Source organism: Pyxicephalus adspersus, chromosome 3 (genome assembly GCF_032062135.1).
Source record: "Pyxicephalus adspersus chromosome 3, UCB_Pads_2.0, whole genome shotgun sequence".
In the NCBI taxonomy this organism is placed as follows: Eukaryota; Metazoa; Chordata; class Amphibia; order Anura; family Pyxicephalidae; genus Pyxicephalus; species Pyxicephalus adspersus.
Genome location: NC_092860.1, coordinates 18,928,254 through 18,956,177, shown reverse-complemented (window position 1 = coordinate 18,956,177; position 27,924 = coordinate 18,928,254). Strand labels below are relative to the sequence as shown.

At 37.1% G+C, this 27,924-nt stretch overlaps 1 protein-coding gene across 1 annotated transcript; it reads right to left on the bottom strand.

Annotated features, from left to right (window-relative positions):
* Positions 1 to 265: 265 nt before the first annotated feature.
* On the bottom strand, positions 266 to 16,034 carry LOC140325751 (protein-glutamine gamma-glutamyltransferase 6-like). Its single transcript, XM_072403761.1, has 13 exons — positions 16,004 to 16,034; positions 14,736 to 14,912; positions 13,754 to 13,996; positions 11,806 to 11,924; positions 9,549 to 9,659; positions 8,714 to 8,885; positions 8,259 to 8,391; positions 6,901 to 7,004; positions 5,353 to 5,598; positions 4,388 to 4,732; positions 3,654 to 3,811; positions 2,459 to 2,592; positions 266 to 672 (listed from the first exon to the last, which is right to left on the bottom strand). Exons 1-13 carry the CDS (start codon positions 16,008 to 16,010, stop codon positions 531 to 533), a joined length of 2,091 nt encoding a protein of 696 aa, XP_072259862.1. The 5' UTR covers positions 16,011 to 16,034; the 3' UTR covers positions 266 to 530.
* Between the last annotated feature and the right edge of the window lie 11,890 nt (positions 16,035 to 27,924).

Sequence of the window (27,924 nt, the reverse complement as noted above, 5' to 3'; positions counted from 1 at the left end):
CAGGGTTATCACAGACATTCTTAAATATAGGCAATTCTTGGTTTAGATTTGGACAGTGTTGAAGAGTTTAAACCTCTTCTGGATATTATTGCTGTCACCATATTAGCTCTCTAGTAATAATCCAGATGAAAGCAAGTAAAAATCCAAAATGATGAGCTGTCATGAGAACTGAAATAGTAGGGAATTTTTTTGGTATTGTGACAATTTAGAGCAGATTTCCTTAACATTAGAAAATGGTATATTTTCAATTATATCAATTCAAAAGGTTATTATAGGTTTTCCTGCACATCATCAGATGTTTGTGTTGACCTAATTTTACCTCAATACTTATCACACTTTATGTACATTTTTTGTAAAGATGAGAAATTATTGTGTACATTCATTATGTACTAAAAAAATAATGTTATTGTTGGTGCTTTAACTACACATATAGGATGAGGATTAAACCATTAATAAAAAATAAAAACTACCACAGTGGCAACCAACATGGAATTGTCATATGGTACTGAGTATTCTGTAAGAAGTCCAGGTTAATTTATGTTAATGATGATGAAGCCATTGATTGTGACTATTTTATTGCAACAAACCACAATGTTTAGTTGTTTGGACCCCTTCGTGTAAGGTGTAAATTCAATTGTCACAGTTGTCTTCTCTTTGGGCTTCAGCGAAATTCTGCATTATAAAACAAAAATGTGTTTAATTTGGTTTAGTGTGATACAGAGTATGCACTAATAAATACCCTAACTTGACAAGTGGGCATTTTTACTAATCTATACCCATATTAATTTCCACCTATATGTGGTTTTGCAAGTTTAGTCTTACATCTGTATCCTCCCGCTTTCTTAGCAGAAATATTAGCCCAGTATCAGACAGAAGTCACATTACTATTTTTGTCACTGCAAATACATCACTGTGGTGCTGCAACCATTGCCCGTAGTGGCACTGCATCCTCATTAACCTGTAGCTCTAAAGAATCTAGCATATATTTGTGCTGCATAAAACCCTTTCATGTTTAGGGTATCCTAAATATTGATATGAGTGTGATGGGCAGTCTGTTTATTCTTCTGTAATTCAATGTAGTTGTTAGCCCTGCAGGTTATGCCGGCGCCGCTGCTCCTAATTGCAGGCACGGCCTCTGGGTCCTATCTTTCAGATAGAGTAACCCCAGTACATGTGTTCCATGCCAGAGTTTTCTTCCTGCTGGAGACTTGCACTGGTGTTTGAGCTGGCGTGGGTGTGTCTAACTTCATCCATGAGGCAACACATACACCCCCTCTGTTCGTACAGCCTATGGCTGTAGCTCTGCTAGTATTTAAAGGCACTTCCCACTACAGTAAGTTGCCTGAGCAATCTCATGGTCTTAGCTAGTCTAACTCCAAGTGCAAAGGTGCTTCTTCTGTCTGCCTTTCTGTGTACCGGATCTTGCTTATCAAACCCTTGGACTTTGCCTGTTTGCCGCCTGACCCTGACCTTGGATTTTGTGTATGGACTTCTGCCTGATTGCCGCCTGACTTTGACCTTGTTCATAGACTTTGTTTAATTACTACCTCTCCTATACCTTCTTGGCCACGCAAGCCCCTCGGTGCTTGCACTGAGTACCCTGACTCCTGTGGTCAGCTGCCACTGACCCGGGGATCGCTCTGGAGTGGCACCTGACAGCTACCCTGTTGCCCAAGCCTATCTTCACCATCAGAGGCTCTAGTGAAGACCTGGTAGCGGCTTAGTTACGCCCCTCTGGAGCATACCCAGTCTGTGGCGCAGTGGGTCCACACCCGCTTGCATTACAGTAGTTAAGGTGACCAACACTATTGAAACAACAAAACCTAACATCTAGACCAATGTTTCTCGGTGCTAGGGTTCTGTGGAACAATAGCGTTCCTCCAGGTAGGGGTTCCTTGAGCAATATGGAATCCCTACCAATATCTGGAGGAATGTTGGCTTAATTTCTACTGTCATTACCAAGTGGATCTAATTCTGGACTCCTCATTTGCCCTGTTTTGTTCTCATCACCACCATTAAATTGAAGGATTTGCTCAAGAAGCTTCCTTATATTGTGAATAGCCTTTATATGACCTCAATCCTTAGATTCATGAACAAGAAAAAAACTTTTTTTTTTTACTACTTTTACTACTGGCTTTTAATTGTTGGGTTTATAAATGGGCCCCAAGTGTTAATTTGTTATTCCAAATTATAAGGCACATAAGTGACCAATTACAAATGTACTTTAATTACATCTTCTTGCAGTTGAATATCTAGACTGTCTCGTAAATGAATAGAGATAGGTGAAAACATACTATATGGCCACTATTTACAGGGTTTAAAAGGAGTTTATGGGCCCAGAGGTAAGATGAAAGTCACATGACACTATGTAACTCAACAATCTTATGGTTAGAAAAGTCATGTAGTTACAGCAGATGTCATATATAATGGACCACCGTAGATACAACATTCTACTTACTTTTTTTCAATCTGGTCTTTAATGAGTCCACTGCCTTCTGCAACAAGTTTACAGTCTGTTAAAGACTCATTGAGTGGGTTATTGAATGTGACTTCAACACTTAATGGTTTATTTACAACAGCATCTTCAGAAGCCTGGGAGAAGATAAACCATAGATAATTTTTTCCTGACAAATAGGTGATATAGATGCTTGAAAAAATAGAAGCAGTAATAATAAAGTTAATAAAGGTCAATCAACTTCTTAAAAATTAACAATCACAGAAGAAGTAGTGTAGTAGTTCATTGTGTTTGAAACAAACACTATTGATTTACATTGTGCACTAAGGTGTTCACCGCTTTCAGTCAGGAACACTATCTGGCCATCTGTAAGGTGAAGTTCATGGTGATTACCATTTGATAAATGTATTACAAGCAAAAAAACCATTTCTAAATAGAGATGCTTTTTAGGAGATTACCATTTCTTAGGCACTAAATCCACCATTTGTAAAGCTGGCAATCAGCATATTTGCCAGCTTTACAAATGGTAGACTTAGCGCCTTGATTTAATGCTGGCTACACTTATAACAACAGGGGATGACCAGTCTTAGACCTGTTAGTTTTTGACAATTGTTTACCACCTTTTTTTTTAAACTTTGTAAACTTGTAACACTGTGGATGGAGTTCTTCTCTTTTCCCTTTACAATCAACATGTCCCGTGTAAGATATCAGCCACGGTATTTAGGATGGCTTCACACCATTGCTTTGGTGAGTCATTTTAATGGCACCCAGACAAACCTTTACAGTTTATTTTGCAACACTGTGTACTGGTACTGGTACATTTTTCTGTCTGCACTTACAGCTCATTAAAAATGGATGGATAAATAGACTGCTTTAATGCAATGTATTTTAAAGTTTGTTAACAAAATCGACAAGAACAGGCAGTTGTGTGTAAGTCTATAGAGTATAGTGCAGTGGCATTCATTTCAAAGGTGCTCCAAAAGAATTCCACAGTCCATTGTGGATAACACTGTGATGTAATGATGCTCCTCAAAAATGAATGGATAAATAAACTAGCTCAATGCAATGCCAATTTTAACACGTGTTAACTTAACCCACCATAACAAGTGTGAAAGAGATTCAAAAATATTTTTGTGTATTATTAATAGGTGGTTTTAGGATTTTATGTCCGGGTACTTGCAGCAATGTTTTCACTCACCTTAATTGTAAGTGATGGATTTTTTAATGTAATAACTTGGGATACAAGGAGTTTTTCTGCCTCATCCCACTTGCACAGAGCTGTTACCTCTACCACTTCATCATCCAGGAGATTGTTTATGTATTTGCTATAAGGAATCTTGAACGTAATTTCTTTTTCTGAAATTGCAAATGAATCATAATAATCATAAATCATATAGTTATTTACAACATATGATGTGTGGGTGCTATAGGTGAGACTTGTATTGAGTGGAGAATTAGAGTATTTATATCATTCAAAGGACTTTTTGCTTCTGTATACATAGGGATTGATTTACCAAAGGAATAAAGGCTGTTCATCTAGCAAAGTGAATTATCCTTTTGCAAGGGGTATTTCACTTAGCTTAGAGAATACAATAAAAATAATGCGCCTGCAAGAACCCATTACTGGGGGGACCCAAATAAAGTGCTACTAACAAACTGAATCAGATATGTCATGTTTAATCATAGTTGTACTTTAAATAGTGTCCACCACTGCCATGGAAAATTCATGTTGCTAATAAAGTCAGAACTGCAAACTAATATTTGTAAAAAGGTTTGTGACTATTAAAGCCATTAGATAAGCATGACAGCCAGTCATCTACCAGCCAGGACAGGTCAGTAATGGCAGTTATGGCTTCACAGACAGGGCTCCTTTTTAATTGGAAGCAAAGATAATTTGTTAAAAAAATAATCTTCAATGCACAGAATTATCACCTTCCTTAGAAGCCATTGAAATAGACACAGATTCCATAGAGAAATTTTTCATTACTCTTCGGGTGTATCCAGTGACCTTGGCATTAAATGTAACTGCTATAGTTTTGTTGGATGATGCCTCATTGACGAGTACCAAAATAAGATCAATATCTTGGCCAAGCTCTGGAGTGTCTATTTTTTTAAACTTTCCACTTATGTCTTGTTTGAAGGCTGGTATCACCCTACTCATCCTGGGAACATCAGTTGATGCATGTGTATTTGAGGTATCTACCTCTTTAGCAACAGTTTGCCTTCCATATAAATTTAACAGGGCATTATGGAATGCTTCTCTTTCTTCTGGAGTGCCTATTAAAAACAAAAAACAAAATACCAATTTCACACAAACTTTCAATTTGGCTGCAGATGGCACAGCGGACTTTTACATCAAGGTGTCTGTTAAAAAAGTTAAAACATTGCAGAACTGGAGCTAATGAATATGGTCTTGATTTTCTTTGATATGGGAGAACACAGACTGTATGTCATTTACTTTACGCAACCAGGTATGATGCTCCTTAGCAGTCAGACAGGTTTAAACTAACATACAAATCTCCTATGGAACAGAATGAAAATAATATTGTGTGTTCAATCTTCGTCGAAGAAAGGTAAGTGAAACATAGAATGGACAGATGCTAAGGTCTGTTTTACACCCCAAGAAACCAGAAAACATCTAATCATTTGCCTCACTAATGGGGGGGGGGGGCTAGCATCAGGTGTCACCAAAAATGTTTTTTTCTCCTGATAGGTCCTAAAGAACTCAGCCTCCACCCAACAACTGAATCCTATTCCTTCAACTGATGAAGGATTTCCTTCAGTCACTGAATAGAACATCGGCTACACACTGGGAAATAATAGCCAAAGCAGTATGCCCTTCTTACAAACTAAATGTTTAGAAACCGTTACAGGAATACTGCAGAACACAATCTTACCCTCTTTGTTTTTGTAGCTAGAAGTAATATCAATGCGAGCTCCAGAGCCAACAGCCTTTGTGCTAATACATTTTCCAATGGAGCTAGTGTTAGTTTTAATTCTCTCAAAAGAATCTCCTTCTTTGCGGTAGATCCAAGAAATCTCATCTGCATTCACCTCGGAAAATACAAAAGGACCATCATAAAGTAAGTGAACATCTCCTTCTTTTATCGCCTTCACTGATGTTGGTCCAAGACGATAAATCTCTAGAGGAATGGAACAATAAATTATTCTATTGTTACTTGAAGTAATAGTGATTCAGGAAGCATATATTGTTTACACACAGGGATTGGCCACCACAAGTCACGAATCTAGAGCTTTACGTCGTTAAGAATCTTTAGGATGTGCTGGAGAAGACTTCACACAGTGGTCTGATTCTCCAACCAATAATTCAAGATGTTAGGGGAAAAGTTCTGCCACTCCAGACTGAAATAAGTTTTATGGCATTGTATAAGCTCATCAAAATTATACCATGGTGAATGCATGTCGTAATCAAACCTAAACGCGTCCAACAATGAATTAGAATGTGTGTTTTTTTTTTTACAGACAATATTTTTACAGTGACTAATCAATTTCCTACTGGCAATAATTACAATATCTTGGAAAAAAGAGTAAACAGCTTCTGGGTGTAAATAGCAAATACAATCTGTGATGAATAAGTAATCACCTGAAACCTATTCTTTTGTTAAGGTCTCTAGAACAATCTTTGCATCAAGCACTTTGAAAAATGTATACAGTAAAAGGTGATCCTGCTTACTCAAGCTTTTACATTACACAGTCCTTCACAGGAAATATTACACTGCAGATGCTGATAGAGCGGCTGTCTGTGACATGGGGAATGGATGTAATGGATTGGTTGGCGATTGGGTAATGCTAGATCCTGTTTTGCAGAAATTGCTCTTTATCATTCAGACAGCAGTAGCCATTAGCTGAAACAGTCACATGTGTATTGTATTGTTAATATTTTTGATAGGGCAGAAAGTAAACAGTACAAGTAGTGTTGAAGTATCCCTCTTTGCTGGCCTCGTTAAAGCAAACTCCAGCCAAAAAAATCACAAATACATGTATAAAAAATAGAATATCAAAACCAAATTTGTGACATAGACATAATTCTCCCAATTTGTCACTAGATGTCTTTTTATCATTATTACGTCCAGCAACTGACATCATACTTCCTCTGTTCCAAAAATGTAACTCAAAGTTAAATAACAATGTGATTTAGTGATATAGTGATAAGCTCATCCCTTTGCCATCCTACTTTCTCTTCCTAAAAGCATGCTTTTAGTTAGTATATAAGCTGATTGGTTCCATATACAGCTTCTTTATATCACGCCAGCTCTGTTTTTTGTGGACTGCAGAAGACCTATACCAGGTCAAATTTGTATATGATTCTTTACAAAAAAATACATTTTACAATGCATACAGATCCTTTAGGATGCTTCAGAACCAAACATATTAAATATAATAAATAGATATGTTAAGTACACTTCACATTTCATAACACTAACCATTGCTTTTTTCTTGTGGGGTTGCATCAAGAACTTGCCATCCATTATAATATGATCCTATATCATCTCTGGTGAACCAAGCTTCATTCCAGACATGAAAGTTCCTGTAGAAGATGTCAGAAGGTGTGTTCATCAGTTTAAGAGACATTAAAGTATGGGGATTTATGATTTTAGGTAGTTAGGAAAGACAGGGGGTGGGATAAAAATCACATGCTTACTCTTTAACCATCTTTCATCTATCTAAGGGTGATGCCATCCTACCTCCAGATCTCGAAAATGTAAAGTAGTCCAAATCTCTATAAGCACTGTGTTCCAGTTTCTTCAGTTGAAATTTGGAGTCTTTACCATTCCCTTGTTGGGAAACATGATATCCTCTTCTAGACCACATAAGCCAGCAGAAAGACAATTATAATATTCATCTTTTTCCTTGTTTTTATCTTTTAAGGAAATGGTGCATTAAAACTGGGAGGTTAAAGGTGGGTAAAAACAGACTTTATAAAGAGCTTTAAAGAAAATTTGTCATTTTGCCCTTTTTATTATTGACATTCATTTGTTAAAGGTCCTAGAAAATATCCTGTACTTTGGACCTTTTCCCATTATGCTTAGTCCTTGGTATCCAATCAATAGGCCCCACAAATGTTTCATAGGGAAGGTGGGTTGGTAATTTTATTTACGCTTCAACATAAAATGACACATTTTATACAGGAATAAGGGGAATGGAAGAGACAGGGAAAATTGCACAGATGGGGCCTTTAGTGGATAAATAAAATTGAATTTATGGTTAGTTAAAAAGTGCATCGCTCGTGGTCTTAAAAAAACCTCTCAGGCTGCAAAATTACAGCAGCCTATAAATACCTTTGGTATATTTAAATTGATCTCTGTGTTCTTATGAAGCCCTTTGGATTCAGATCCTGACTGTACATGGGGCCAAATCCCCACTGTACATGGGGTCTTGACCTTTTACAAGTCAAATGTAAGCCAAAAAATTATCTGAAAGTGCGTACAAAACCTCTGTCAGGTTTTTATTGATGTCTGTGCCCCCATAAAGGGAATTGATTCTTGCCCTTCTCTGATACAAAACATAAAGATAATGTAAGGTCCACCTTTACTGTTTACTGAACTTCAATGGCAGAATCAGAAGGTATCTGTGGAGAAGGCGTCATAACTACTAACCACTTTTATTTATATTGTAAAGGCCCTAAATTTACAAAATACATCATGAAAAGCCAGCACCTATGACATATAGACATATTATAGACATGCTGGTTTATTTCAACATTTTAAATATGATATATTTATTGATAGAAAATATAAAACAACAAAAAATGCTTTTTGTTAATCAGCTGTTCTGTCATTACCAAACGCTGTCCTCGCCTCCGGGATTTCTACCATTCTCATCAAAGAGAGTGTCGATACTAAGATTCTCATCAGTGTCATGAGCAGAGTTAAAATTGGTGACAATGCGATTTGGAATTCCCAGGCATCTCATCACTAAAAGAGATCAAAACATTATGTGCATAATATTACCTTTTATGCCATGTAGTGCATAGATAGGGCATTGGTTCTTATATTATTAACTAAATGTATGACAACAACCCATAATTCAAATCTTTATCAGAATACTTCAGTTTACTTTAATTAGGATTTTATTTAACAGGTTACTATCCTTCAGATTTGACCTTTATACTAAACAGATATATATTTAAAAGTTATTTTGCCCATTATTTATAACAGCTCAATATGACAATCTATAGAAAGAACATTTATAGTTATCGGTTCTTGTCCCAATACTATGAGTGAGGATTAAATGTACCTGTGCATAGTACTCCAGCAAAGACCCAGCACTGTCCATATCGAACTGGACCAGAACTTGCCCACTTTTTCAGTATGGCCACACTTCCTGACCAGCTTGTAGGACTAAGACCATTCTCATACTTCCCACTCCAGTTTCCCTGAAGCACTCCTTTGTCATCATTACTGTTAACCTTTGAAGAAGAATGGACAACTTCTATGTCAAATTGGAAAGAAGATATTGTGTTTCCAAATATTAAATAGATCTACAGGAGGAAGGTAATAACCTTTTTTTAACTTTAAAAAGAGTGTTTCTAGACAATTATAGAGGCATTGGGCCTGGCGAACTAAAGTTCTCCAAGACTGGAGAAGATAGGCTATTATGGGAGAACCTGGGAGACCCTGGAATGAATTTCGTACAGGACTGAAATCATTTGCCAAATAATAACAAATTAGTTTAAGGATTCCTTCCATCCTTGTTGAAACATAAAGAAGACCATTCTCTTTTTCATTATAAATATCCCCCTATGTGAAAAGCCAGATTCATGATTTGATAAGTTTGGGAAAAGTGGCCTGCCCAGACCTCTGTCCTACAGAATATCTTATCTGGTGTAAGTAGAAACCCAAATTGTAAGTCAGGTCTTCTCATCCAACATCAGTGCCTAACCTCAGAAATATGTTATTTTGGTACAATATTCCACAAACACCCTTCAAAGTCTTCTGGAAACCCTTTTCAAAAAGGTGGTGGCTGGACAACACCAAAGAATAAACCACAGATTTGCAAAGCTCATATTATATGTCTCCCAAATGTTTAACCATATAAAAATAGTTGTTTATTCTGGTTTGATTTGACTTACCATTGCACTGCATACTCTTGAGACTGCCTTTGGATCACGCAAGAGGGATACATCTACGATTTTTTGTTTTTCCAGAAGGAGCAAGCAGATTCCCAGAATTTCTTCCTCAAACTAGAGGAGAGACAGAATATCATTTTAAGTTATTTACACTATATATACTAAAGTATAACCCAACAATTTTTCCCCTCACAACGCTATTAAAGAAAAAGAATCTTGGTTTATACTTGAGTTGGACAAGTGGATGGCGCTGTGTCTTCATGTACAGTGTATACAACCATGTGTTTACACATTTTACATGAGGACACAGCATCATCTACTGCTGGTCATCGATAATGCACAAAGGACCATTATAACCTGAGCAAAATACATGTAAAAACTAAGATTTACAAATAATTTACAGACTGACTCAATGCGATTTTATTATTTTCATCTTTAAATAAATGTTTAAAAGAAAAACAAACCATGAATGTATTTATTTACATCAGTTGTTTTAGCTTTTGATTTCTGATATAAATGTTAGCGCAAATATAAGTATTTTCCTTTATTTCAAGTACCTTGGTTCATTTTATATTTGAGTATATTTGGTATTTTATTTCCAGGTAGCTGATTTTCACATTCTCACCTTTCTTTATTTACCGGGTAGCTGGCATGTTAAAATCCTATTTTACACAACTGAATGAATCAGAGCAGTAGCATACCCTTTCCTTTTCCTTTTCTTGTGTATACTTTAATAAAAGAAAAAACAGTCTCAAAGCAACATCACAAGTCATTTTAAAATCCAGTGATGAGCACAGCTGTGGTACTCACACTGACAGGAGGGGTACCATGGTTGCATTCATGAATGAAGCTGTGGGAATCCTCTTGTGTGTGATCCCTGGGCACTAGAGGTTATATTTTAAAATCTTGCTTGCTCATCCCTATTGCTTAACCACCACACATTAGATTTGACATATTTAAATTGCCATATCCTAGGTCAGATTTGAATGTAATTATTAATTTTATATTCCTTTGTACTTTTATGTTGTCATATGAAGCCACTTTCAGTTCAGAGGTTATTAAAGTATATATAAACCCCAACAAATAGCTGTTGCTTCCACCTGTCTGTGAAATTTACCATTTAAGGAAGGGATTCTTCACTGTAAGGCCTGTGAAAATGGGGAATAGATTCCCTCAGGAAGTAGTTTTACCAAGTACTATAGGTAGTTTTATATATATCCAATTGCCGCATAGAATCAGGAAACTATTTTTTTCCCTATTGAAGCAAATTGTACCAGGGGGTTTAATTGCCTTCCTCTGGACCAACTATGTCTTATATAGTTTTATATGTGGGATAAGTTTATTTCCCTTGTGGTTGAACTTGATGGACTACCACTCTTCAGTGGTTTATATTAAACCCCTTAGAGCAGTCTTTCTCAATTTTTTTTACCATGGGGGGGGGGGGGGGGTGCATTGAAAAACTTCAGGGACTCATATTTATTATTACCCTATACTCACAGCTCATGGTAAGTTAGCATGGTGGTCAGTGGAAAGAATGCCTTGTACATTGCTGGCCAGTGGCAAAAATGTCACCCTTAAAGATAGCCAAAAGGATCATTGGTGTAACCTAAACTGAGGGGCACAAACTGCTCACTGCTCAAAGAACCCCTAGCAACATCTGGAGGAACCCTAGTTGATAAACACTGTCTTAGGGAGATAAACATTTATAAGATTGCTCAGTATCTGACACTGATGTTAACTTGGTATTCAAAATCTTGGTGTTAAAACATTAGGCTCAAAATGCATGTTAATGTAGGCTAAGCCTTCTTTACTTTGTGAAAAAAACTTGAAAAAAGAGGAAAAATAGATATCATTACATTTCCTAGTTTGGGCGAAAGAACACGGTCACTGTGAAGCCCAAATATAGTTAGTCTGGGTTTTATTTATGTCCATGACCCTACTGGGGGATTTTCTTTCACTTCCTATACCTGTGACACCCATACAAAGAATTGGAAGAATGATTATCTTTAGGACAGGAATCTAAAGATAAAGACATTTAACCCCTTTTCTTACACTATTAAATATGTTTTTATCCTTCACGATTGAAGATATGTCACATCACTTCATAGACTATTCTTACATATATTATACATATACATATACATATATTATACATATATATATACATATATAATACATATATTATACAGTTATAAATTAAAGGCATAATTATGTTGATTTTTCACAAAAGAAAAAGACTTTTCTCAAAGTCTGGGGTCACCTGTCCCAAGTTCCAGCCCCTTGCACCAATTAGGTTCTCATTTCCGTGGTATATGATAGTGCTGTCATTGAGTACATATTCCTGTCGCTCTGACTCATTGGCAAGATAAACATCATCATCTAACAAAAACATAAAGTTAGTATATTTTATTGAAAACACCACTTTATTTAAACAAACTTTAACCAAAATTCTAAAGTCTATTGTTCGATACACTGGCTATGCTTTATTAAAGCTCTCCAAGGCTGGAGAGGATATACTTTCTTCAGTAAAGCTGGGTGATCCGGAAAACCTGGAATGGATCTAGTCAAGGATTGAAAACATTTGCTAGCAAAAAGCAAATGACATTGAAGAAAACCATTCCATGTTTGCTGGGTCACCCAGCTTCACTGATGACACTGTATCCTCTCCAGCCTTGGAGAGCTTTAATAAATCTGGACCATTCTGTAGAGAAAGAACTTTAGTCTTTGAGTTGAAGCAGTGGTTCTTTTACAATGGTCTGACACAGGCAGAACTCTCCAAGGAGAATGGTGGGTGAGTCTTTTGGATTTTAAAGCTATTGTTCCCACTCTGCATTGGACATTTTTTAAAATTTTTTAGGCAGACCACTTCTTCTACAGAGAGCAATTCCCTCCAGCATGTTCTGAGGGGTGGATTTTTGTGGGCACTCTCTAAATTAATCAGCCGCATCTGGAATATGTTTAACTAAATAAAACCAAAAAAAGTTTAAAAATGTTGGACTTGTGAAATGTTGGATATTTTATTTGGATTTAGAATATTTGAATATATATTGTGTATTTGTTAACTTATATTTTTGTGTTTTATGGATGTTGGAGAAACTGTAACTACCAATCACTGTATATGTCACTTAGAGAGGAAGTAAATCCAAAACAAAAAAAAAATCACACTTACCTTCAATCCCACAGAAAAGTCGATCTGTTGGGAGTTTCTTCCATAGGTTCACGCGCCGTCCCAATATCCGTCTTCGGGCTGGCGCAGAGGGAGCATCAGGCGCCGCCATCTTCTCCTCTCTTCTTCTGGGTTCTTCTTCCTATGTCACGTGATGCAGACGTACGATCAGGTGGTGTAGATTGGGATAAAACTTGCCAATCTCACTGTGCATGCGTGAGATCGGCATTTTTTCTCTTTTGATGAAAAAGCTCTGAGCATCTCAGACATGAACAGAAGGAGCAGCCAAGAGCCTCCTGGGATGCATGACATAGGTATCCTGGGAGACTCTGTGCTCCCAAACACTTTTAAGGGGATAGTGCTGCAAAAAATAGGGTGTTGCACTTGAAAAAAACACTAACTAAGGGTTGTCTAACCTTTTATGTAAAGTGAAAATTCTGAGTTTAGGTACGCTTTAAGTATTTTGTAGATGAGTGATAATGATTTTTAGATTCAAGTTCCAGGGTTGCACATCTGCTGAACCAGCATGGTGGATTTACAGTCCTATTTCTAATATCCCCTTCAAAGTCCATAAAATATAACACTCAATTACATTCATCCATACTTCCCACATGGGACATTGACAGCATTTAAAGCAAAGTTTTAAAGTTTTCCTCAATTTATCCAAAACTTAAAAAGTTTTGGCTACAATTGGGTTCTGGGTGGCTAAATGTGCTGAATCAGATAGAGACCAGGCAAAGATATAGGGGAAGGTTAAATTGTGTGTTTACTGCAAACATCCCGTCATTTGCATAGATTATTACAAGTGAATGAAGCTTTTTATTTATACTATTTGATTTTTAATGCAAACACAAACTGCTTTCTATTTACACAGGCCTGTAGAATTGCAATTTAACAAAGCCCAAAGGGAAGAGCAAAATGTTAAAATGATTCCAGGTTTAAAAATAATTTGTTTGTTGATCACTCACAATGCTTATATGCAGACCAGTGTTCTTTTCAAAGGGTTAGTATTGTGTAGTAGGTTATTTAAAAAAACTTATACCAGTAGCCCAAGGGTTGAAAAGTAGAGTCAATTCTGGCAGCTTATGGGATGTGTATCCTCCTGAGAATAGTCGGGGGGAGAAACGATATGTTCCAATGATAGCAGTGACCGGAGGTGTGATCCATATGGTCAAAGACGTTGATGCTGTGTTGTTGGGAACTGCCTTCCAACGTCCTTTAGCGGCTTCACTTTTGGATAGAGAGAATGTGGCTTTTGTTCCTTTGGCAGCATTAGGTGTTTTTCCTTAAAGAAATCATTGATTAAAATGTACATCAAGGGATCCACTTAAAATACCTATAAAATAATAATTGTGTAATATTAAAGTATATGTAAAATCACTGTAATTGTGTAGCTTTCAAGAAATACCTGGTAATCTTGCCATAAAGAACTTTTTTCTGGCATTTCTGTGATGGTAACACTGTGCCCATTGTCTCACTTTTCTTCTTCTGTGCTAATCTATCATACATTTTTAATGGAAACTAGAAGTAGGCATGCTGACACTTATTGAGCAGACATAGTCCACTGTTGTACCAGCAATAATGCCATGCAGCCATCAATGGAGTGCATGTAGACTAAAAAAATGTCTGCAAATAAGCTACAGATCAGCAAATAGGAACAAGTATTTTGTTTTATTTATATATATTTTTAAATTGTTTATAACATTTAGTAATCTAACAAACTCACTGCCTTTTATTTTGGGCTTTAGCACCTAATTTTAACCAAAAGGCATTTTTTAGGCTTTAGTAAATGCTTCAAACATATTAAGGAAGTGGTTTTCTACTGTTGTTGTTCTCTTGCACTGATTTGTTGGGAGCAGAAACATATAATATTTAAAAAAATGGTTAAAAATCCCTTCCAGGAATTTGGAAAGCATTCCTATCCAAGTCTATGGAAGAATTGCAGCAGCTAACTTCCCATAGGATGCTCCAAATCGTACACACATGAATTATACATTCTACATTTAAATCCCAAAACATCTTACCTGTTTCAACAACAAAGGTAACATTATCTTGAGTTTTCAGGGCTCTGTTGAGTGAGAGAGTTATCTGAAAAGCTTGCCCTCTTCTCAAGATGAGCTTCTTGGACATGTAGTTACTGGTGTGATGGTCAAGTTTGTTTTTTTCCAAATGAACATTTACACTTTTCAAATAGAGCTTGGCTGGAGAAAAACACAACAGTCAACAACCAATCTATTTTATATATATTATGCAATGGATGTCTCCTTAGATAAAATATAATGACATTGATTCTTGATGAAAAGTTTTGGTGACTTTCCTGCAAATCCTAACCAGAGCAAAATATCTTCTTGTAGACATTATCAACTAAGGTAATTTCAAACATTTTTACATTTCAGGTCAAACATTAAAACACACTTCCCATTGATTAACATTGGCCTAAGTACATCAAGCTAGAACATTTTTGATTTTTGACAGAATAGGGAATGCTTCGGGTTTTTTTTTTTTTCTCTAGTCCCATTGAGGAGCCTTTCCCAAATACACAATAACAAGTGAAAGAAAATCTTTAAAAAAATGTAGGTTTATTAAAGCTCTCCGAGGCTGAAGAGCATACACTTTTAACAGTAATACACTGCTGGGTGATCCTGCAAACCTGGAATGGATCTGGTCCAGGATTCAAAAATTTGCCAGCACATATTAAATTACTTTGAAGAAATCCATTCCAGGGTTACGGTATCACCCAGCTTCACTGATGAAAGTGTATCTTCTCCAGCCTTGGAGAGCTTTAATAAATCTGGCTTTATTATTTTCTGAGACTGTGTGCCCTGTCCTGGGTTTTGTATGCAGATTAACAGTTCTGACCTCTCACTTTCTATCTCTATTTTATTAAATTCTATTTTATCTATTTTACAAATGTATTTTCCTATGCTAATAACCTAAATTAGCCAGTTGCAGAAATTTGTAAGTATACTTGTAATAAATGACCATATTTTTGCTGCTGATGGGGAAAATAATTGTGTGTGGTAGTCAAAGGTCCACTTTGTCTATTAGTACATTTTGCTATGATTGTGGATAAGAAAGTTAAGCTGGCAATTATTTAGTTCTTGATATTATTACAGATTGCTGTCTGGAAGTTTTTGACCAACCTGGCTGGTAAAAATTAGACTTGTTGCCAATCGTAATAATAGGGAAAAAAGGTGGCAAAACAATCTGAAAATTACAATAATATAGCAAGTTTAGAATATAGCAAGTTCTACAATAGAACAAATATTGGCCATTATTTTGAAATACTTACTAGACATGATGTGTGTGGTTTGTTTTTCCCTCCTGCTGTACAAATACACAGAGATTAATTTATCATAAACAGTACATTTATAGTCTATTTATATACTTCAGTTATTTAATTTTAAATTGTGAAAGTTGATAGGTGGGGTTTTCAAGTATGTTGTGGTTTGGTATTGTCCTGTGTAATCCTATGGTTACTGAGCAGGAAAGGGAAATAGCAAATATTTGCAAAGAGATTCAATCATGCTTTTGATAATGCAAGAATCTGGCAAATTTAGCTAATTGAGATAAACACGCAGCCTTATCAATCTATTTTAAAGCAGACCTAAACTGAAAAAAGTCAACAGAAGGTAGAGCTAAATGACAAAAAAGACGCATAACTGTATGAAAACACAAAACTCTTTAGTTTGGAAGATTTTTTAATAATACAGGTTTTATAGGGTTGGTGATGACCAAACACTTTCATATTAGAGAATGAGGCCCAGACTTTGAAGTGCTAGATTTTGTCAATAGTGTGCATGGTAGCAGTGGTTCCTTAAAAATGTCTTGGAAAATTTTGTAAAATATATTCTTTTGTTCCATTATACCTAATCTATGTCTATAAGAGTAAAAATTTATCATTTCACTGACAGTCCAGTTTGAAAATTTTTAAATGCATATCTTACTGAATACCAGTTCTGTGTGCCTATCATAACAAAGTGGAGAACTGATAAATATTCTTCACTTTTTTGTTCTCCACTTTCAGAAGCCTGATTGCTATTTTCATGCCATCATATTTATTAAAGTAGGAACAGTTTGTGTTTCCTGGCAGTTAGGCTTCTAAAAGTGGAGAACACAAGTACCAAAAAAAGCAACACTATTGGTTCTGATCCCCATTGCAGCCCATGACTTTCTCCACTTTCAAGGTGGAGAACGTCATCTGTTGATTATAAATATGGATATTGGGACAGAATAAATGCTTTGGCTGATTCGACACTTTAATGGCATGACATCATTTATGGTATTATATGTGTATAATCAATGACATTTATCTGGCAAATAGTCCTGTAGCCATTTATTGATGGGGCCCATAATAAGTTAAGCAGATGCTGCAAATCAAAAGCCAAAAAAAATCTCTTTTCAATTACTTATTTAATGTGTTATTGTTATATCACCACCTTCACTGACTCCTTATTTCACCTTCCTTTATAGACACCTGTCAAAATGTACAGCTAATGCTAACCTAAAGCTGTGTGTTATGGAGTGAGAACACCTAGGATAGCCAGGTGAAAAGTCACTTTGCAGAGATTATCCAATTAAATGATAGTGAATCTAAAAAGAAATTCATTACAAATGATTGGATGGTTTAGGTTACCAGCATTTCACCTCATTCACTAAACTTCATATCCCTTGTGATGAGATTATTCATTTAGCTAAGTGAACATACTTTATTTATTTATTAAATTCCATTGGTTTACTATAGAATAGCAGTTCACTAGTCATTTTATTTTCCATAAAGGTGTGAAACAGTTTACATTTGTGTGTGCAAATGCCAGTGAACATCAGTCCCTATTTGATAAACCTGTATTTCAGGTTTTCGTTTCACCATTTCCCCAGAATTTTATAACTGTTTGAGAAGAGCATTTATCAAATATCTGAGCACATTCCCCCATGTGAAAACAATATGTTTAGGTAAGAAATCTTATACCGTTGATCTTACATTGCCTTGATGGATTTTGTAATAGTCTGTGGTATACTTTGATAGACCTGTGAAAGAAGATAATATTTTCAGTTAACTGTTGGCTTCTGCAAAAAATACAACTTCCCAGGTTCTTTTTCTCATATCTCTGTTGGATCCTTCTGCTATTGGGTTTCCAGGTCTGCACACCTACTGTGACCATTATGAGGGCTTCACACTCTCACAATTTGTATTTATTTTATATTAGGGAGATGCAACAGAAAGAGCTGGAACAAACAAAGTAGGCAGGAATATTCAGAACTCAATGGCTAGTTGTTGTAGTGTCCAAGACACGTAAATATCCAAGATACAGAGCAACCAACACAATATCCCCAAGGAATTCAGCATTACCATTGAATGAATGCCAAAAAAAATTATATAAAACTTTGATATACAAAACTATTTCAATATACACAAATATTAAAATTACAATACAAAATGAAAAAAAACACAATCAAGAACCCTAGAGCTAATTTGGCCCCACAGAAAAGGGCCAAAGGGCTGCTGTTCAGGTGCATAGTGATGTTGTCGTGGGGTTACTGACTTTTAATTGCAGGTAATTCTGGCTGTATCTTGCCTATAGAAGTTTAATGGGAGCAGCTGCCACACTGTAATAGATTGGTAGCCCATTAAAACCCAATCTAAGACCATTTTATTTTGAACAAACATGGTGGAGGGGGCTGGCAAGCTGTCAATGACATTGGGACTTTTTACTAACTACTTGGAACTGTCCTTATGAGTCTGGCCTAACATGAAGAAAGCTACACAGGCCAACCAAAGTATTCACATAAAAGTCTGATATACCTGTAAGGGAAATTCACACAAGAGCTACTTAAGCTGGGTGATCCAGGTCACTACACTACATACCTACATGAAAGAATTTTCAATATACCATTCTGTATAAAGTATTAGATAACGGATTTGTAGCTAGATCATTACGGTGAGCATTTGGAGATCAAGAACTGGTTTCCTAGACCGCTGGGAAGCCTGGAAACCTTATTTAGCCTCTGGGGAACTATAAGTCCCAGACATGACTAGTTTGGTCTCTTTGAACATCGTATTTTGTGGTGATTAATAATCTGGGGGTTGGCCATTAATAATAACTGTACTTATGAAAATATTAATAATGGCTAGAACCAGGGCATTTTGGTAAGTGTCCACAGAGCATCATAACCCATGTGGAAACAGCCCCCCGTAGCCGGCTGTCATTGGATTGTTTTATTAGTCCGACCTCTGTTGTTGGCCTAGAAAAAGCCATGTAAGGCTAGCAGACACAGCTCTCACTGATATCATCTTGTTGCTAAGGACAACGGCACTGACACATTGGGCACTGCAGGGAGCCCAGTGACTCTGACTAATAACTTGGACCTTAGACCGCAACCAACGCTACCTAAATATTATTTTACAGTTTTCCCTTTTTATTTTTTGCTGTTGGTATAATAATGCTATTGTTCTGTTATTATTCTTAGATTAGTGTTTATTTTTCTGTATTTGTTTATGCACTGTTTTTGTATGCTTTTACTTATAAAACCCTCTAAAAAGTGTAAGCTGAATCTCTAAATGCTCTAAATAGAAATATTGTAACTTGCAATCCTGAAGCGCTACAATAACATTGTGATTTCTGAGACATCCCTGTCTTGAGTGGCAGCGGGTAACCCTACAAAAGCGGTTGTCAAGGGTAAGGGTGTGTGCTTCGGTCTGAGCATGTGGTGGCAGTCTACCTGTGATGGTGTGTTCAGCAAGGGTTAACAGGAGTGGTTAACCTTGCCCCGTGACAAACGCCTCCTCGGCCTGCTGGTGCGTGGACTGTTGCGGAGCGTGCTGAAAAGTCTATGCGCAGGGGTGCGGGCTGAGAGGGCGTTCGTAACACTATAAGGTTCTAAACACAGGAATGCCCAGACATTCTCACATGCCAGGAAATTCATTTTTTTTTTCAGGAGAAATTCAAGAAAAAAGCTGCTGCTTAACCACAACCTAAATTTCTAACAGAGCTGCATAAAATGTTGGTGCTATATAAATCCTGTTTTATTATTATTGTTATTAACAATATTATTCATGTTATTATTATTATTATTATTAATAATAATAATAATAATAATAATATTAGTAAATATTTCCTGCAACAAATCAAATCTTCACTTTCATTTCAAGTCGGGTTCAGAGGACAACTGGGCGTTTATACCTTTTATTATAATAGCAGTGAGGAAGCCAGATGTAGAAAACTAAATTGAAGCCAAAGCCAAGTGTTTTACTGAGCAGGCTGCACTCATTAAGGTTGGGAGAATTTAGAGGACAACTTCCATTCTCAGCCAGGGTCCTGTGAGACACTAGGGTTCTTTCAGAAGTTGTCAGGGGTTCCTTGTACTATGGCTGATTGATGTCCCAATAAATGGTGAATGCGTAGTGCCAGGGCCAATAGCACTCATATAAGCCCAAGGACCTTCTTAGCTGTCTGTAAAAGTGGTCTTCTGACCACCATTGTATGGGGAAATTCTTCTTATGAGCAACAAACCAATTGTTTCAATTGAATGATTGTAGCAGGAGTTCCCTGACACATGAAAATTATTTTAACGGTTCCACGGGTGGTATAACAGTTGAGAAAGTCTGGTATAGTGTGTGTGCATTAGGTAGTCTACTGTACATGGGAATATAGATTCTGTTCTCCTTGTATTAATTCTGCCCCATATATCATAGAAAATTTGAAGGAAGTGTAGTATTCAAATAAGAAAGTTATCTCATTCTGCCACTAGAGGATGCCATCTGAAACCATTTTATCTTGGCACACACCACATGGTCATAGGGTCATTAACATATGGTTATCTATATACATATTGGAAAATACTTGAGGGTTACATAAGCATCTACATTCTTTCTACATGCCACAGACATCTTGACAATAATATCACATTACCATAACTTAGATATGATGAAATCATATGACAGATGCGTTTGTTCTGATAATGATATAGTTTCATCCCTAATGGCACATTATAAAATACCAGACATAACTTCTTGCAAATTTTGCAACTCCCCTTGATTTATTACTAACAGTAAATATTACATCAACAGACATCACATCCCCGAACTGTTTAACATTTGATTCTTATCATAGCTCAAATAATTAATAGATTGTGGTATTATATCAAATTGAAGTGTTTCAGAATTTTCATTATTTTATTTCTTTTTTCCTTTCAGTTTCATGAAAAAATAGAACTATTACTAAAAACACAACATACCAAGCTTCAGCCTGTTACTGGCAGTTTTTGTTATTTTGCGTCACCTCTGTGACATTGCCCTATTACATGCTGTTGATCCTGGCAGTAGATCCATTTTTCCCTTTTTCCTGTAACTTGGTAACACTTATGTTTGTTCTGCAATGGGCATGTGCAGAAGCATTGTTATATCCCATAAATGAGATTTTTTTTTTCCAAGTTTTAGAAGGATATGTAGTTTTGGATATGAGTTTTGAGTAAGCAACAAACTGAAGCCTGTGGCCAGCTGACGCTTTGTAAGGTGTATGTATGGCCAATATATTTGCTTTTTAATGTATGTTAAAATATATGTATATTAAAATGAAGAATTGGAACCCTTTTTGCTTTCTATATTCCCAGACCTGGTGGCAGCTATAACCGGAGATGAAAGGGAAGGATGACCTATGTTTTGCAGTTGTCAGCAGAACAAGAAGGGGTAAATCTTTCAAAACAGCTGTTCTGGCAACTGCTAGATATAATTTTTCCCAAAAACGGTCTTCTTAAAATGGAATAAACCCAAAACTAACCCAAAACAAAAAAGTCACACTAACCTTCAATCCCTTGGATCGGTCTATCCTTTAGGAGGTTTCTTTTATTGGATCTTGCGTTGCCCTGGTATCCGTCTTTGGCCCGGGGCAGAGAGAGCGCCAGGCGCCGCCATTATTTCCTTTTTACTTCCATGTGTTTCTTTCTAGATAACCCGATCTTGCACTGCACAGGAGCAAGATCGGGTGACGTACTTTGGGGAAAAACTTGCCGATCTCACTGCGAATGTGTGAGATTGACTATTTTTTCGCTATTAATGAAAAGGCTCCGTTTGCCCATGCCTGAGATGCTCGGGCATTCACAGAAGGAGCAGTCAAGAGCCTCCCGGGATACGTGATGTAGGTATCGTGGGAGGCTCTGCGCTCCCATTCATGGCCTTATTCATTGAAGTTCTCCATGGCTGGAGAAGATAGACTATCATTGAAGAACCTGGGTGATCCAACAAATCTGGAATAAATTTCCTAAACATTATTGCTATTACTTGGCAAATACTTTCAAACTTGGACCAGAGACATTCCAGGTCTGCTGGATCATCCAGCCAACAGATTGAGCACTAAGCCCTTAAATTTATCTTAATTGCTTTAAAGAATACTGTTTACAGACCTAAATAACTGAAGCTCAAATCACAAATACCACTGAAAGGGCTGGAAAGTTACCTTCCTCCTCTTTGTTTATTAGGGACTTTATCTAAATTTATTAAGGAGTTATACTTTAGCCCCTTGCGTGTCTCCTCAAGTCATGCTTGTTGCTATTTTGATATGTTTTCCCCAAAAAATAAGCATTATGTTCAAAGGTATGCATGTAAACATGCCCTAAAATGCACACTGCACTTAAAAGTGTAGTTGTAATAGGTTTTTACAGACCTTAAACCTTAATAATATGGTTGGGGCTACTGCTGTGGGCTTTCATAAAAACTGAACAATTGCAGTCAGCCAGGACAGGCGATGTACCTTCTGCAATAAAACATTGCCTGAGGCATCACTTTCTTTTTGGCCCTGATTTATTAAAGCTGGATGAGACTGGGGAAGATACACCTTCATTAGAGAAGCTGGGTGATCCAGCAAACCTAAAAATGGATCTGGTCCAGGTTTGAAAACATTTGCTAACAAAAAGCAAGTTTCTTTAAGGAAATCCATTTAAAGTTTGCTGGCCCTTTGTGTCAAAAAGCGCTAAGCATTGCATTTGCAGCTTCATTTAGGAAGCCAGGATACCTGGCACATCTAGGCTTCCCCTGTAGTAGCTGGGATTAAATGAACTCTTGTACCGCCTGTGCGGGAGATAGGTCTTGCCAGCCAATCAAGATGACAAAAGAAGAAAACCAGGCAAAAAGGAAGCAAGAAGATGGTGGCGCCCACAATGGTACTAAGACCGGTGAATGTAATAACATTAGGGCCAGGTAGGATAAGGTTATTTTATTGTCCTTTCTACAAAAACAGACCTGCTTGAGTACAATTGTTCTTAATTTTTAAAAAATCAACAAACGACTAAATAAGGTTTAATTTAGAAAACCTAGAATGCTAAATAACTGGTGCACACTATATAAATACTAAATATACACACTAAAATAAATGTTCATGTGTAAAAAAAGATTGTATATCAGCATTATAAAAGATATGCTTGAAAAGGAACAACATTTTTTAGACTGACTTTATTTCAACATTCATGAGATTAGCAATACTGATTACTTATGTCACATGTCTTTACACTGGGCATGACTTTAAAAAGATTATAAAATGTGTCTAATGGGAAGTGACTAGATTTATTAAGCCTATAATATGATTTACAATGATCAATTACTGAAATAATCAGACTGTAGACTGATCTGTCTGGCATGTCATAGTAACCTGCACAATGTCTATGACGACATAGGGTAGTTTAGTGGTCACACCCAGATGTGCTATATGTTAGGACACTTGGTATTTTAGGTGTTTTCCACATTTCAAGCTTCCCAGACCAGCCATGAGTCAATCCTTAGGGTTTTGAGTACTTCCTATAATTCCCATTCTCATACATTTCTCACGTTAGCAAATTATTGACAATACTTGACAAATGCCTATTTAAGCATTTTCTCTTTCTACTACCTGAATGCTATATTGAATATTTGGCAATATGGGATATTCTATATCCCTACCCTGATATGTAGATCATGGTGGGGTATGTCAGAGGGGGCAATCATTTCCTCTCCTGTGCCTAACTGTATCACCCACCTCAATTCCCCTACGCATAGTAAACATGTGACTGGGGATTACCGGTGAAAGCAGTCCTTTATTATAAATTACCCTGCTATAACAATAATTATCAATATAGAAAAAACATTGATGTAACATAAAAATACTTTGGGTCACTGGTCTTTGAAGGTACTTGTTAGGAGGCACATATTCTGTGCTGTGTGCCACCACAGTATCCCACACAGCCTATTTGTCCAGCAATGTCCCTTGCAGCAGCAAAGAGAATAAAGAAATAGTAGTGGCCCATGCCTCCCTTTAGCCGTGCAGCCTGATGTATCGGCATCCCAAGCACACACTCTGAGGCTGTGCACAGCTGAAGGGGATTTTAGGGGCAGATTAGTTCCTGGATCAATCCTGCACTGCAATTGGCTGCTGGGACTCTATAGCCTCTGTGCTCCCAGTCACCAGTGCCTGTTATAGCATGTTGTAGCATTTAGCTGGGCTGACTTGCTGCTGGTGTGAGTTTCATCTCATTTACTGTTGCTGACTTGCCTATTTCTGACCCTGTGAGCTGCCTGGACCAACCTCGACTGCTTGTGTCATGTACCTCATCTGGTGGAATCTTGGTACTGCTTTATCTGTGGGCTCCTGGTCCTTTGCCAGCCCTTCCCCAGATGCCATCCCTTGAGCACTAGTCCTGGGGGCATTGTAACTGTTCTCCCTAGTTTAAGCGGGGGCTTTCTATAGGTGAAGGGTACGGTGGTAGATTGGAGGACGGGTGTCTAGCAAGTACTGTTGCTGGACCAGGGCCTTACAGTACCAAAAGTAAGTGTCTACATATGTTTGTGAAAGTTTTGGGTCATCCAGGTGTCATTGGGTGTCTGGTAGAATTTAATCACATTCAACTGGACTTGTAATGTTCAAGATGTCTCACAGGTTTCCAGGCTGCTTCATGAGAACTTGGAAATCTGTGAAACATCTGGAGTATTACAAGAACAAATCCAGTTGAATGTGACTAACCACTATTATATAAGTATCTGCATAGTACAAAAGCCCCAAACTGCATTGCACCAGCTTGAGGACAATTTCAAAAGAGACACACTGCACAATACAAAACCACCACTCCCAGGCCACCATAACTGTTAAGAGGGATACCATACCCACATCCACTTTTTTAAGACACTGAAACCTTCATAGACCCTAAAATTAGATCATACCATGCCATAATGTTTCGAGAACCTTCACATTCCAGCCAGCCAGTAATTCAATTAAAGCTCGCTCCTGACCCTTTCCAACCCTGACATGTGGCTCTTTGCTAGAAAATCATAAATCTGTTTACTTGTTATGAGTTAGTAATTTAGGGTAGTGCAACCAGAGAATCGTGTTATTAGCCATGTAATGGGCTAGATTTATTAAAGGTCTCCAAGACTGTAGAAGATTGATTATGCTTGGTGAACCGACAAACTTTGAATAGATTTCCTAAATATCAAATGTTTTCAATCCTGGTCCAGATCCATTCAGAGTTTCCTAAGTCACCCAGGTTCTCCCATGATAGTCTTTTTTCTCGAGTCTCAGAGATATTTAATAAATCAGGCCCAGTGGACATATCCAAATGATCAGTCACAAATGTCACAGGTTCTATGTTTCTTTCAGTAAATGTTCCAAATATAGTAATAAGTTTGATCAAGTCTTTTATTTCCTTCACAAGACTTTAAAGAGAAACAAAACTCAAAAGTCCCCAAAACAACAAAAATACACTCTCCTTCACTCCTGCAGGGCAGTCTGATCCATCTGAAGGTCTCTTCTATCAGGTCCTGCGTCATCCCTGCATCTGTCTTCGGGCTTGCACTCTGGGCGCCGCCATCTTTTCTTCTTCTTCTGGGTGGTTCTTCCTTCGTCACCTGACACAGGTGCGAAATCGGGTGACGTAGGATGTGCGCATGCAGTTGATCGACAATTTTTTTCCCTTTTTACAAAAAGACTCCTGCGCATGCCCGAGATGCTCAGGCATGCGTAGAAGGAGCACCCAAGAGCCTCCCGGGATGTGTGACGTAGGTATCCTGGGAGGCTCTGCGCTCCCATTCATTATTAGGGGATGGTGCTGCACCCTTTGCATATTAAAACTGACCTGTACTTATATTACCTACCTTTACTGGCAAAAAGCATTCTACTTATAGGTAATTTATCACCAATTTTAGCATAAAAACTTAACTTTACCTTTGAAAAATCCTACAGTGTTATTTGTGTTATTAAAGTGGAATTCCAATGTGGTATATACTAGGGTGATGAAATTGCCAGTGACTGCAAATTTTCATGCCAACTGGCAATCATAACTATTTCCTGATAGTGCTGGGTCTGCATGTGCAGACTTTGCACTATATCATCATGGGAAGCAATGGAAACTATTAAAACCATAAAGGAAAGCATTACCAGTAGTTAGTATAATTAGGCTGACGTTTCTCTTTAAGTAACATTGTCTTTGAAAGTGCCCATGGCCCACAGATAACTTGCTGTTAAACCACCGAATGTTCTGGAGCTGTTTTAAAAGTTAGTGTCATTAAACTGAGAGGTCCAATTCAACGAATTTATTTGGCATTAAGCCTCTTTGAGGGACAGCTAGTAACATGACTATGAACTTTGAACAGCGCTGCGTAGTATGATGGCGCTATATAAATACTGTGTAATAATAATAATAATTGTTATGGATCCACAATATCCTTGCTCCATTTCATTTTAAAAAAATTACTTTCTATTAAATGTATCTCCCCTTGTATCTATTTGTGCTTTTCCATGCTTTGTGCTAAGGTAGCCCATTCGTTTTGTATTAGCTTCCAGTCCAACATTAGATTAAAAAGGCATACATAAGGGAGTTTTTTAGTGTAAAGCACTACAATATGTACCAGAAAGCCTATTTAAATTAATAAGATTGGTAAAAATTCAGTGCAGTGTGGTTTTAGTGTGTTATTTTAGAAGCTTCATGCAGTGAGCCGGATTTAATAAAGCTCTCCAAGGCTGGAGAGGATACACATTAGTGAAGCTGGTTGATCCAGCAAACCTTGAATGGATCTAGTCCTGGATTTAAAACGTTTGCTAGCAAATGACCAAGAAATCCACAATGTTGGCTGGATCACCCAGCTTCACTGATGAAAATGTATCTTCTCAAGCCTTTGAGAGCTTTATTAAATGAGGCCTAGTATGTTCAGGTTGTCTGTCACTCATTTAATGGAGAGTTCCTGTTTTGTCATTCTGTGTTAACTGAGATGGGTGAATGTACTTAAAGTTAGCTAGCAATGGACAAACAAACTTTAATGTCCTTGAAAGGTACTGTATAAAATAAACAAAAGCAAAGATATGAAAAAGTGTTAGTTTAATAGCATGTGTAATTCCCAGTTTGTCCACTAGGTAATACTGTGATAATTTGCATTCATAATAAATGACACTTGATACAGTACCATCTAATGGACACATTGGGAATGAAACTTATTAGTACAGTTATTTTTTTTCTATAGCCCAGAAAACCAGTGAACCAGAAAAGGGGACAAAGGTAGCAGTAATCCTGCATTAGGGAATTGGGACATCCCTGCTATATTTTATGACAGGAGTGTGTCAGTGGCAAAAACACTGGTAATAAATACTAGATTTGCTATGTATTTCCAAAGCTGTTTTGCTTTATGATTAAAAATATCAATATCTCAGGACATTGCACCTCAAATCCTAATAGTGCTGCCTACTCTAAACTTCCTAGAGAAATGTAGAAGACACAGAATGGATTGGTTGCCAAGTTCCTGAAGGCATCTTAGAGAGGGGCCCAATTGGAACCTTTTTTTTACAGTATTTATTAGATACTATTAAGTTGGCAATACGCCAGTCTATTCCAGTCCAGTTTTTTCATTGCGTTTACTTGCTGGGTAGAGCTGAAGAAATTGCTATAGGCTTAGTGTAAGTCTAGGGGGATGGTCACTAAAGGTACACAAGGAATATACTTGCCAAGCCTATTGGTAACAATAAAAGTAAGAAGAAAGAAAGGAAGCAGCTTTTTATGGCAAAGACAATTGAGTGTATTGGTAAACAACATTTTTTATATGTAGCATTGTTTTACTCACAACTGTTATTTACCGATACACTTAATTGTCTTTGCCATAAAAAGCCGCAAATTTCTTCTTTACTTTTATATGTGCTATAGGCAAAAATTTCACTTGTACTGCATGCTCGTTTACAGTACTTCTATAACTTTTTATGCTTTGTATGA